Source organism: Lactuca saligna, chromosome 5, assembly GCF_052625555.1.
Source record: "Lactuca saligna cultivar CGN05327 chromosome 5, ASM5262555v1, whole genome shotgun sequence".
NCBI lineage: Eukaryota > Viridiplantae > Streptophyta > Magnoliopsida > Asterales > Asteraceae > Lactuca > Lactuca saligna.
Window position 1 is genome coordinate 287,154,753 of NC_136421.1, and position 12,722 is coordinate 287,167,474.

Consider the following 12,722-nt stretch of genomic DNA (forward strand, 5'->3'; position numbering starts at 1 on the left):
TAAGGTTGTTGAAGTTGGTTTTGATTTTACCCTTCACGACTACAACAGTTTCCTGATGAAGTATTTGAAGACGGACTTGCGTAATAAAATAGATGATGATTTTTTGAACGATGTCATGATTTCTTATGTTGAAAAATAAACCCTTATGAAAGTGAAATCGAAAAACGTAATGGATCGGTTTCAAAAAAATATATATCCGTAGATGTTAATGGATCTGTTTAATGTACTAGTACTTTTAAATTTTTTTATGTTATTACATATAGACAGAAAAAAAATATGTCACTGCTATCATAATTTATGTGTCCGCCACTGTGCAAATGTTGGTTTACTATATCGTGTTTGTTGTTACAGAAAGTTGTATCTATTGTAATATTTCCTTCTACAAGAAGGCGTTGTATCAAAAAGTTGGAGCAAGGGTAGCCTTTTAATTTGATCATATATCTATTGTAATATTTCCTTCTACAAGAAGGCGTTGTTTTACTTTTTAAGGCCTCGGAACTATATATACATAAAAAGGGGATCAAAGAGCGTAAGTTGCTCTTAAATATTCCACAATTTCAGCACTCTCAAACATTTTCACCCCCGTGTTTGGATCCTCCAAGTAAGGTGCCTGTCAGGGAAAGCTAATTAAATCATCTTTTAAAAAAATCATAAATTCATACAGTTTTTCAATGACACTGGAAATCCTTAAAACAAAAAACAAAAAGAAAAATACCTGGAAGTGTCCAACCCGCTCAAATAATTCTTGTCGTTTTGGGCTTCCACGAGCACAACTGAAAGCAAAGGTTTATTATTTAATTGCATTTTTTGGGTCTAAATGTTAGAACTTAATGGGAAAAGCCTCTTTTCCCTAACTTTCTCTAAAGTAAAAAAGAAAGAAACAGGCTTACCATATTAAGTCATTTAGAGTAGAAATAAACAGAAGCTAACTCTCAAGTATAATATGAGTTTACCTGTGAAGAATATGAGGAAGCTCCAACTCTACAAGTACTTCACGCACAAGTTTGCTAAAAGGAGATGCCTAAAACAGAATGGTTAACGATTATAATTTCACATCTTAAGAAACAAAGAATAATCTCTCTCAAACAAACCTTTCACCTTTCAGCATTGAATATTGATAGTATTTTTCTTACCTCATAAGCCCATACTTCAAGAGGTTGTGCTGGCATCTTTGCCTTGGTATAGATGCTCCCCTACGGACAAGTATTAAAAAATTACTATAATGTCATCATCTTTGGCTGTATTTGTTACATGTGACAAAATATCGCACTTTTTTTTAGAGTTATAATTTTTGTCTCATTGACATCAGTTTTAGTTTCAGTCACAGTCCAATGCAAACCAAATACAGTACAAGACTGTCATATTGTAGAAATTGTACCTTCCCCATACGACCAATCATGGCAAAACCTGCAGTCAAAGTCTGTAATGGAATTAGTCAACGAGAATGATTTCGAAAACATATGATTTACATAAACATAATCTTGAAGATTTAAAATTGAATTTTTTTTTTATTACTTACTGTCAAGAGACCAAGTGACAAAGATAATGGCACACTTCCATCTCCTGGATAAAGGAATCAACACCACATTTCAGAGATTATGTGCAACACAATAACAAAAAAAGAAAGAAAGAAAGAGGGCTAACCATATTTCTGGACAAGATACTTTATAATATCATCTGATTCATACATTGCCACTCCTGTATTTGGATCTACCTGCACAAAAGGAAACAAAGATAATTAAAAAATAAAAATTGAAATTTGTGTTTAATAATTGAGTTTTATATTTTTAAAGGAGTATTGGCATACCATGTAAGGAAACATCTGTTTGCCACCCATCTGGCCAACTTTAGGGCGAAAAGTCGGGCCATTTCTTGGGCAAGGGTAAAATAGTACATCAAGATCCAACACTGCAACGATTTCTCTCACCTGTTATAATTCCACAAACAAAAAAAATTAATTTTGATGCGTTAAAATATAGAATCAAACTTAATTATTATTACTTTTTTCCCAAGGATAAAAAACTATGATTTCTAAATGTGGATGATCTTACCTTACGACAGAAAGGACAGCTGAAGATCCACAACAAGGAGAAAGTTTGATACATGGATTCAGTCTCAATTCATTAGAGTATAAGAATCAAAACTTCAAAAAATGAACAGCATAATAGATAAAAACTGAAATATCAAAAATCATCTCTTTTAGTACCCTTCAAATTCGTATATCTCAATAGGCTTTTCGGGTCTGGGGCCTAATTTTGAGCTCTCTTTTACTATGTATCCTGCAAGCATAGCATACCCTCATATGTTAGTGATTAATATTTATTATTTCATTTGAAGATACTAAGGAAGTGTTTCATGTTTGGGATTGCTTATTTAAAACAACTTAATATAAAGCCATTAGTGGGATGAGCAGATATTGTTACCAGAAACTTCAAGACCATACTGGCCAGATGGAAACTCGTTCTTGGGGACAAACGAAACTGAATACCTGATAGATCACACATATGAATTTGAAGTACTTAAAATCAACTAACAGCATCATTGATTATTAATTATGAATACTAATAGTTTTCAATTGAAGAACGATGTAGAAACCTACCCGGAAACAAAAACACCAGTCCCAAATCGAAACAAGAGATTCAGACTAGCAGTAATGACGTCGGCGACCTTGTCCGGTCTAACGGCAAACCGCTTCGGCTCCGGAGGCTTGAAGTTAGGCGGAGGAGTGATTGCAGAAACCCCTGATTTAGGTTCCTCTTTAATTGAAGTAGAAGAAGTGGAAGCGGTGTCGGAAATTTCTGTTGATGATCTTATCACAGAGACCCTATTGCTACTCGATGTTTTTGTTTTGGGATGACGCCTAATGGGCATAGAAATCGGTGGTGTTGACTTGAAGTTCAGAACGCCGGCCATGGTGTTCCGGCGAGTGACTGGTGAATGAGCTTAAGGAAACGGGTGGGAGTTTGCAGTTTGTAGCATTGTGGAAAGCATGATGGTGAGGTTAATTAGCTAAACCATCTACAAGTTCTGTTATCATTCTACACCACAAAATAAGTGCATCCATGGACCATGTGTTTGTGTTTGACTGTTTGTGTTTGTGTTTGTATTTTTATTTTTTATTTTCTATAAACTCAAATATGTATTCATTATATTATAGAGAAAAGGCCAAATTTGAGTAATTTCATAAACCGCTAGGGGAATGTCTGTATGAGTTCCTTAACAGTAAAATTATGGTTAAAATATTAATAAATACATTATTAAAAGTAACTGATTTTTTTTATTTCATTATGATAATTATTTTTATACTATATTTGATATAAATTAATGATATTGTTTTAGTCCCTACGATAAAAAAAAGTCATTTGTTATTATTAGAATGTTGAAAGTTACAAATTTTAAAGTATTTTTATTAACGGAATAATCTTTATCCATGATTGAACGTGAATGATTTAGAAAACTACCATTTTAATCATTTTCAGTTATGATCAGATAATTTAATCAAACACAAACCATTGTTTGAAGGTAATGTAATTCTTAAATTTATATAGTTTTTAGTTAAAGTTGATTTTTTGCTTTAATTTTTTCTTGAGTATTCATGTTGTCATTAAAAACTATATTTTTTAAAACAAATTATTTATTTTAGAAAAAAAAAAGTCTCAAAATGTTTTAATAGTTTATTTGACATTTAAGTTGGAATTAGAAAATTTTAGTATTATAATTAAATTAGTAAAGTTCAACGCTTTAAAAAAAAGTTAAATTAATATAGTGAAATACAATTATTTATCTTCACCTATATGAAGAATAAGGTTGTAGTCATAAGAGATTTATACAAATAAAATTTATTGATAAATAATACAACATAAATAACTATATGCTTCATTATATTTTTTTAGTAATCTAATTTATTAAATATTAATAATTAATATGTTATCTCATGAAGTGCCACATATTAAAACCTTAACACCACAAAAACTTTATATCAATAAAAAGAAGTCTATGATAAATAACAGGGTAAATGTCACAAAAAAATATTTTTTTTACACAGAAATTCGATTTTGATACCGTATATTTTTTTTTTCTGTCAATTTTGACACTGTGTTTTCCAATTTGTTACAATTCTTACCACTTGACCGGTTAACCAGGTAACATGCTGACGTAGCATGATGATATGTCAGTTTTGATGACGTAACATGCTGACATGATATGCTGACGTGTCAAAACTGAATTTTTTTCTCACAAAAAACACTAAGTTTTTATTTTTTTCGATATTGACACTAAGTTTAATTTTTTTCTTTCCACTTGGATACTATGTTTTTCTGTTCTAAATCGAACACATTTTTTCCAATTTTGTTCAATGCTAACAATTTTCTATTTGAAACCGTATAAATATTTTTTTAATACATTTAAACCGTATAAATATGTTTTCTTTTTCATTTAAAAACGATAGTTTTGCAATTTGTTTACATTAAATGCATATAAATTCTTTATTTAGATAGTGAATGTAGGCTAACCAATATGTATAATAGTGAGTCTTGAAAGGTTTGGTTACAAATTATTTGCGGCTAAAGGGGGATAAGGAGGTTACGAAGAGCAATGACTTATTCTTTGAACTTGAATCTTTACCTTGTTTTGGACTTATGTTGTCATCTATAAATTATAATGTTACATTAGGGATGGGCTTCTTTTTGGACTGTCACTGGATTCTTTTGGAAACCAACAAGAATCGACTAAACGTTTTCTGAAGCATTAGCATTTGTTAAAAGCTTTTCTCTTACCCAACTAGTGACCATTGCTTGTGCTGTGTAGTTCTTAATATAACAACAAATAACTGCAAAGGAGAAAAGATGAATCAATAAACCTTAATCTGAACTTATTCAAGGGCCTTCGGCATAGTGGTATCAAAGAGGTGAAAATCTATCACTAACCTAAGGGGGTTGAGGGTTCAAATCTAGTGGTGGACAAAATAAGTAATGTAGGAATAAAATTTAGTATGGTGTGTGTTAGTCATTAAAAAAACCTTCATTTAAACTTGTGTAGAACTCATGATGATTTTAAGGTGCTGTTTTTTTTTTTTTGAAGCAAAAATTTATGATGTTTGTGGACCACATCTACAACCCTCTGTAGGAAAAGAGGTGGACCTAATGGCTACGTATTGTAATAAGAAGCGTGTTTGTTTTTTAACATCTATATGCTGCTGCAAATATTTAAAAAATAAAATAAACTGATTTTACATAATGAAAATATTTTTTTAATATTGAAAATTTAATAGTGTATGACATTTCAGTAAGAATTTATGATATTTCAGCAAAAAGAATAATGATATTTCAACAAAAAAATAATAATGCTTCAACAAGAAATTATCATTATTCAATATAAAAAACGAAAAAAAAAAATCATTTAGCAAGAATAAACCTAAAAAAATGGTGAAACAAGTATTCAACAAAATTTCAACAATATATAATCAATATTTATCAAGATTTCAACAAGAAAAAAAATGTTTGAAGAGATAATACAAGTGTTGCTCCAAATAGAACATATGCAAATGTTTTTTTATTCTGAATACTTCTAAAAAACAATCAGCCACGACATGAAAAGTGTTGCGAGTGTGCTGCGTCGCACAACAATAACAAATATGAAGAGGTTTTTATAAAAAACAAACAACATCTAAATATCCGAAAAAGACATAAGTTGATGAAACATATAATTTTGCACTGGAGAAGTACTATAATGCTCGAAACTGCATGTATCTAAAATCTTAACTGGCATCATCAACCCTACAACATGATTGACCAATTAGAACATCGCCAACTAATTAATCAAATGGCAAATGGTCTAGCGGTATAGTGACCATCTCATATGAGAGGTCAAAAGTTTAAGTCTCTATGAAGATATAGATGGTTTTTAAGAATTAGATTAGTTAGTTTGCCGTTAAAAAAAAAAAATACAAATATACAATGATACGAAATTTCTAGTTAAGTTTGATGCACTTTTGGGCCTCGTGAACAACATAATAATTTCTCCATAATCAATAAAACATCCTGAAAAAATGAAATTATTTCAGCCCAACAGAAATTTGGCACCCAAGTTCTTCCTATTTAAACTGGCCCATAAAGCTGATATTTTAAGCAATTTTTTGGCTCCTTAAATCTTAGTCCATAAATAATTTTTGTCTAGTAAAATGGCATATAATCATATATCTTTTGTTGACTTCACAAATCTAACTTCACTAGGTAATAAAACATTAATTCTAAAAAAAAATACCAAAAAAAAAACATTAATTCAAACCGTTCAAAAACCAAAACACCAAATACGTATCAACATTCGAAAACAAGATAAAAACAAATGTATGGAAGTAACAAAGTATCAAATGTAGCAACTTAATCCTTTAGTAGATATTTTCCGGGTTGTTCGTTTATTGCCACTTCAATCTCTATGGATAAAACAATAAACAAAGTTAAGATTAACATATTATATGTTACACAAAAACAAGAAGCTTATAGACTTATTAACTATGACAATTTTGTGGCCCTTTAATTTATTATCATCGTCATCTACAATTGGTTTCCTCGATTTTCCCACCTAATATTGTGTGCAAACTAAATCCTTAGCCATGAAAGTTGACAACTTTATTCTATATGGGCAATGGGTCTCCTACACGACCGCCTAAACTAAACGACGACTCAAACCCACAGTAGAAATTTGTATTGCCAAAATATTTAACAAAAATACAAAGTTCATAAACAACAATTATGTAATAGATAATCTTAAAAAACTATAAACTTAAAATAATTTACTTTTGGTCATTTGAGATACATATTTGAGGAATGAAGAACATCTTGTTACCACCACATAAGCATGTCAAACCTGATAGTAAAAACAATTTTTGGTTAATATAGGTACTTGTGTTTAGTTGCTTTCTTCCACATGTAACCTCTTAGAATGATGGACCCAAGTAGGTTTTACAAGCCTAACCTATATCTTTTTTCATGTATTTAAGGGTGGAGGAAGAAGGCTATAGAGTATGGATTTGATATTTAGAACATCACAATTTATGTGGTGGTTATTTTTTGAACTCATGTTATGATATTATATTGACCACCTTCATACTCCATGCTTTTACAAAGTATATTAAAACTTAGTCTTTGAAACCATATTTCCGGAAGAGATGATCTTAACATAGTTTAATGATTTTTATAACGTTTTAAACAGATAAACTAAATGTGGAGTGTTTCATATTATTATTAAATCTACATAGATAATAAAAATAGCATGTAGAGAATATTGATGTGAGGGGATGTTGGGGCACAGAACAATTTGGTTTGAGCAGAGTTAACTCAATAGGAAGGTCGGACGGTCTTCTTAACGTGTGGGATGACAGCTTGTTTCAATCCAGTGAGGTGATCTCCTCTAGACATTTCCTAATAAACATAGGCAACTGGAATGGCGTAAGTGAGCTGTTGATCTTTGCCAATGTTTATGGACCTCAGTCCAGTACCGAAAAAGCCAACCTTTGGGAGGAATTACTGAAAATTAAAAAACTCAATAGAAGGTATGTGGATAATAATGGGTGATTTCAATGTTGTGAGAAGGAAAGAGGAAAGATTCAACTCAATTTTTTTGTGCAAAAACTACAAGTGACTTCAACAACTTCATTCACGAGACTGGCCTTATTGATAAGAAAATGGGCGGACATCAATTCACTTGTTTCCGTAACTCAGATCTCAAATTAAGTAAACTTGATCGATTTCTGGTTTTCCCTTCTTTTCTTAGCATCTTTCCTCATGCTTCTATGACTGCTCTCCCAACAGAAGTATCAGATCATTGCCCTATCCTCTTGTCCACATCACGAAAAGACTTCGGACCATCCCTATTTAGGTTCTTTAACTCCTAGATGCTTAGGGATGGGTTCGAAAAGGCTTTCATCTCCAGCTGGAATAACTTCGTGGGGTTTGGTACACCTGACTTGTACCTAGAGGCCAAATTCAAACACATAAAGAAGGGCTTAAAAATAGCACACAACGGAATACCCAAGTGTAACGACCCAATTCTTACGTCCGAAAATTTCATTTTAAAATATTACTTTAGAAAACATTAATAAATAAAAACATTGTTTGATCACACCATAACACATCGTAACCATGTTCTAAAAGGTCAAACCATACATCCCATCAAAATATCAGAGTACAATCCCAGTAAATCTCGTAAATGCGGAAACCGAAGAGTGTGTGTATGACGTGCCGCTACCGCGCCGGCTCCTTCCCCTTCGATGCGGAGGTACCTGAAAACAAAACTGTAAACGTAAGCACAAAGTTTAGTGAGTTCCCCCAACGTACTACATACCATACAAACACATAACATACGTACCGCCAAGCTATTCTGGGGTGCCTGACTACCCGGTACGGCCATTCTGGGGTGCCGACCTACCCATACGGCCATTCTGGGGTGCCGTCTTACCCGTGTCAAGCCATTCTGGGGTGCTGACTACCCATGTCAAGCCATTCTGGGGTGCTGACTACCCATCGGCCCTAACAACCGATCCTCGGGGACTGGTCCCCTCCCGCTACCTCTATCGCATAACATAATAGACCAACATACAAGCATACCATCACATACAATCAGATAATTCTGGGGTGTCTGACTACCCAGCGGTTCTAACAACCGAACTCTACTACTATTGCATATAACGTATCGTGATAGCATGTAACATAACAGGTAATAGCAAACCTAGATGATATCACAAAGACAATCATCTATCATACATCTCCTACTGGTGGGCCGGCCGTGTGGCCTTAGACCCACCACTACTGGAAGGTAACTCACCTCAAAGTAGCTGCTGAACTGATCGGGAACTAACTGACTGCTGCTGCTCCGGGAGTCCTCCGGCTGCAATTCCCACAACATACTCAATCAAACACTGCTAACTGTCCTTTAGGTAAAATGACCATTTTACCCCCGGTCTAGCTCTAAGCCAATGCTAGAGTCAACTCTCAGTTGACCCGACTCGCCGAGTGGATCTCCACTCGCCGAGTCCCTAGCAAACTATTGTCCTGGGTCCCTGGTTCTACTCGTCGAGTTGGGCTATGACTCAACGAGTTCATCTTCTAACTGTCATTCAACTCCTTCATCCTACTCGCCGAGTTGTATGAACAACTCGTCGAGTTCATCTTCATCCGAAGAACACTTTATGCTAAGACTCGCCGAGTTGTATGAACAACTCGCCGAGTCTGTTCTTAATCTATGAAGATTGCCTTGGACTCGCCGAGTCAGGGCATTGACTCGCCGAGTCCTAACATGGATGAGTTCAGCTCCCAACTCACCGAGTCACCCCCTGTGACTCACGGCTCAACTCGACACATCATGAAGGGACCAAATCGGTGACTCGCGACCAGACTCGCCGAGTCACCTATACGACTCGCCGAGTCGTAGCCATGCATCCACCAAATACACAGATTTACTCTATTTCAGTCCATGCCATTCATAGATCTGAACTTCTAGGACACAAATCACACGTAAGGTTTCCAACTTTACGTATGGATATTCACTAATGTGGATTTTAGGGTGCAAAATGCCTCAAAAGGGTAGATCTAGGATGAACAAGCCACATGGGGCCATAAAGCTCACAGATCTAAGCTCCTGGAGCTCAATCTTGCTTAGATCTAAAGGTTAATCCACTTATTACGAATCATTAAGCACAAACAAGCTTGAAGAATTGCTCAAGAGTGTCTCAAATGGGATCTTAAGCAAAGAAACAGGGGAAAAACGAGATATACCTCAAGGAAAATGTTGAAATGACACAAAGATGGCTGATCTCCTTCTCCTCTTCTTGATCTACTCCTCTTTCTCCTCAAAACCTTCAAGAACACACCAAGAACACTTCAATCTCTCAAGGAAATAAGGGAAAACGATGTTGGGGGAGTCCTGGGGGTGAATGGGGACGAGTTGGGGCGGAATGAGGGTTTAAATAGGGTGCAAACCCTTGAAACTTAGGGTTTCATCCAGCAGCGGTGACTCGCCGAGTCCAGGATATGGACTCGCTGAGTCGCCCACTTAAACGTGTCCTGAGTCTCGTCCCTACTCGGCGAGTCGGACCTTATGACTCGCCGAGTCCAAGGCTAAAATAGGGCAATGCTCAAATAAAATTCACATACCGGAAACCAGGTGCTACAAATCTCCCCCACTTATTTTAGACTTCGTCCTCGAAGTCTGCTGCCCGATCCTGAAACAGCTCGGGGTAATGCTCCATCATCTCGTCCATCGGTTCCCAAGTCCATTCTGAACCCTTGCGGTGCTGCCATTGCACCTTTACTAGTTCTACCCTCTTTTTTCTCAACGTCTTGGTCTTTCTGTCAAGTATTGCGACTGGGCGCTCAATGTAATTCAAGTTGTCATCAACCTGAATATCCTCCAACGGTACTACTGCTGAATCGTCCACCAGGCACTTCCGCAGCTGCGAAACATGGAAGGTGCTGTGGATTTGACTGAGCTCGGCTGGCAGATCCAGCCTATACGCCACCTTGCCCACCCGGGCTGCAACCCTGAACGGCCTGATGAACCTTGGGCCCAACTTGCCCCGCTTCCTGAATCGAATGACACCTTTCCAAGGCGACACTTTCAGGAGGACCATATCCCCGACTTGGAACTCCAAGTCGGATCGACGTCTATCGGCGTAGCTTTTTTGCCGACTCTGTGCAGCCTGAAGTCTGCTCCGAACCTGCTGGATCCTCTCGGTCGTCTCTAGCACCACCTCGGTGCTTCCCATGACTCTCTGGCCAACCTCCCCCCAACATATCGGGGTTCTGCACTTCCGCCCATACAACATCTCGAACGGTGGTCGGTCAATACTCGCGTGATAGCTGTTGTTGTAGGAGAACTCAGCCAAAGGAAGATAGGTATCCCAGCTACCACCGAAATCCAGTACACACGCCCGCAACATGTCCTCCAAAGTCTGGATGGTCCGCTCACTCTGACCATCTGTCTGCGGGTGAAAGGCGGTGCTGAAATGCAGACGAGTGCCCAACTCGTCATGAAATTTCTTCAAGAATCTGGAAGTAAAACGCACATCCCTGTCCGAGATTACCGATACTGGCACCCCATGCCGTGCCACAATCTCCCTGATATAGATGTCGGCCAATTTTTCGGCCGATATGCTCTCCTGAATCGGAATAAAGTGAGCACTCTTGGTCAATCTATCCACGATGACCCAAATCGAATCCACTCCCCGTGCAGTCCTGGGAAGCTTTGTGATAAAATCCATCGTGATATCTTCCCATTTCCACAGTGGAATGTCCAACGGCTGCATCTTGCCATGCGGCCTCTGATGTTCGGCCTTGACCTTCCTGCAGGTCAAGCACCGCTCGACGTACCATGCCACATCCCGCTTCATGCAAGGCCACCAATAATCCGGACGAAGATCCCTATACATCTTCGTCGCCCCGGGATGAATAGAAAATCGGGACTTGTGCGCCTCCTCCATCAGAATCTGACGCACGCCACCGTGATACGGCACCCACACCCTACGGTGTAATGTCAAAAGTCCTCTGCCATCATAATCAAAGGAGGAAACCTGACCCACCACACGCTCGCTCTTCCTATGCTCCTCCTTGATAGCCTCCTGTTGAGCCTCCCGAATCTGCTCCAACAGGGGAGTCACCACAGTCATCCTCAAACAGACGTCCCTGATCGGCACCGTCTTGCGGCTAAGCGCATCGGCCACCACATTGGCCTTCCCCGGGTGGTAAAGGATCTCGCAATCATAATCCTTCACCACGTCCAACCACCGCCGCTGCCTCATATTCAGATTCGGCTGGTCCATGAGGTACCTCAAACTCTTGTGGTCCGTGTAGATGGTACACCGAACCCCGTAGAGGTAATGCCGCCAAATCTTGAGGGCAAAGACCACCGCCCCCAACTCCAAATTGTGCGTCGGGTAATTTGCCTCGTGAGGCTTGAGCTGCCGCGAAGCGTAGGCAATGACATGCCCCCTCTGCATCAGAACTGCGCCCAACCCTGAAATGGACGCATCGCAGTAAACCACAAAATCCTCTACGCCCTCAGGCAGGGCTAGGATCGGTGCCTCACACAATTTCTGTCTCAGCATCTCAAACGCAGCCTGTTGCTCGGGTCCCCACCGAAAGGCCACGACTTTCTTCGTCAATCGTGTCAGGGGTACGACTATCTTGGAGAAATCCTGGATAAATCTCCGATAGTAGCCTGCCAATCCCAGGAAGCTCCGAATCTCGGATGGAGACTTCGGGACCTCCCATCTCATCACGGCCTCGACCTTGGCCGGATCAACCAGAATCCCGTTCTGGTTGACGAGGTGTCCAAGAAATTGCACCTCGCGCAACCAAAACTCACACTTGGAGAACTTGGCATACAAGCTCTCCCTCCTCAGGGTCTCCAATATCTCCCTCAGATGCTCCTCGTGTTCCTCCCGAGTCTTGGAATAGACCAAGATATCATCGATAAAGACTATCACAGACCGATCCAGCATCGGTCTACACACGCGGTTCATGAGGTCCATGAATGCGGCAGGAGCATTGGTGAGCCCAAACGGCATCACCACGAACTCGTAATGACCATAGCGCGTCCGAAACGCAGTCTTCTGCATATCCTCCTCCCTGACCCTCATCTGATGATACCCCGAACGCAAGTCAATCTTGGAGAACCAAGATGCTCCCTGAAGCTGGTCAAATAGGTCATCAATCCTTGGAAGCGGGTAT

At 38.3% G+C, this 12,722-nt stretch overlaps 1 protein-coding gene across 1 annotated transcript; it reads right to left on the minus strand.

Moving 5' to 3' along the window:
- Positions 1-266: 266 nt before the first annotated feature.
- On the minus strand, positions 267-3,034 carry LOC145048132 (Thioredoxin family protein). Its single transcript, XM_078996549.1, has 12 exons — positions 2,600-3,034; positions 2,424-2,488; positions 2,207-2,279; positions 2,052-2,070; positions 1,808-1,927; positions 1,645-1,714; positions 1,520-1,563; positions 1,379-1,420; positions 1,134-1,193; positions 954-1,021; positions 716-773; positions 267-610 (listed from the first exon to the last, which is right to left on the minus strand). The coding sequence occupies exons 1-12, from the start codon at positions 2,911-2,913 to the stop codon at positions 521-523; spliced, it is 1,023 nt and encodes a 340-aa protein (XP_078852675.1). The 5' UTR covers positions 2,914-3,034; the 3' UTR covers positions 267-520.
- Between the last annotated feature and the right edge of the window lie 9,688 nt (positions 3,035-12,722).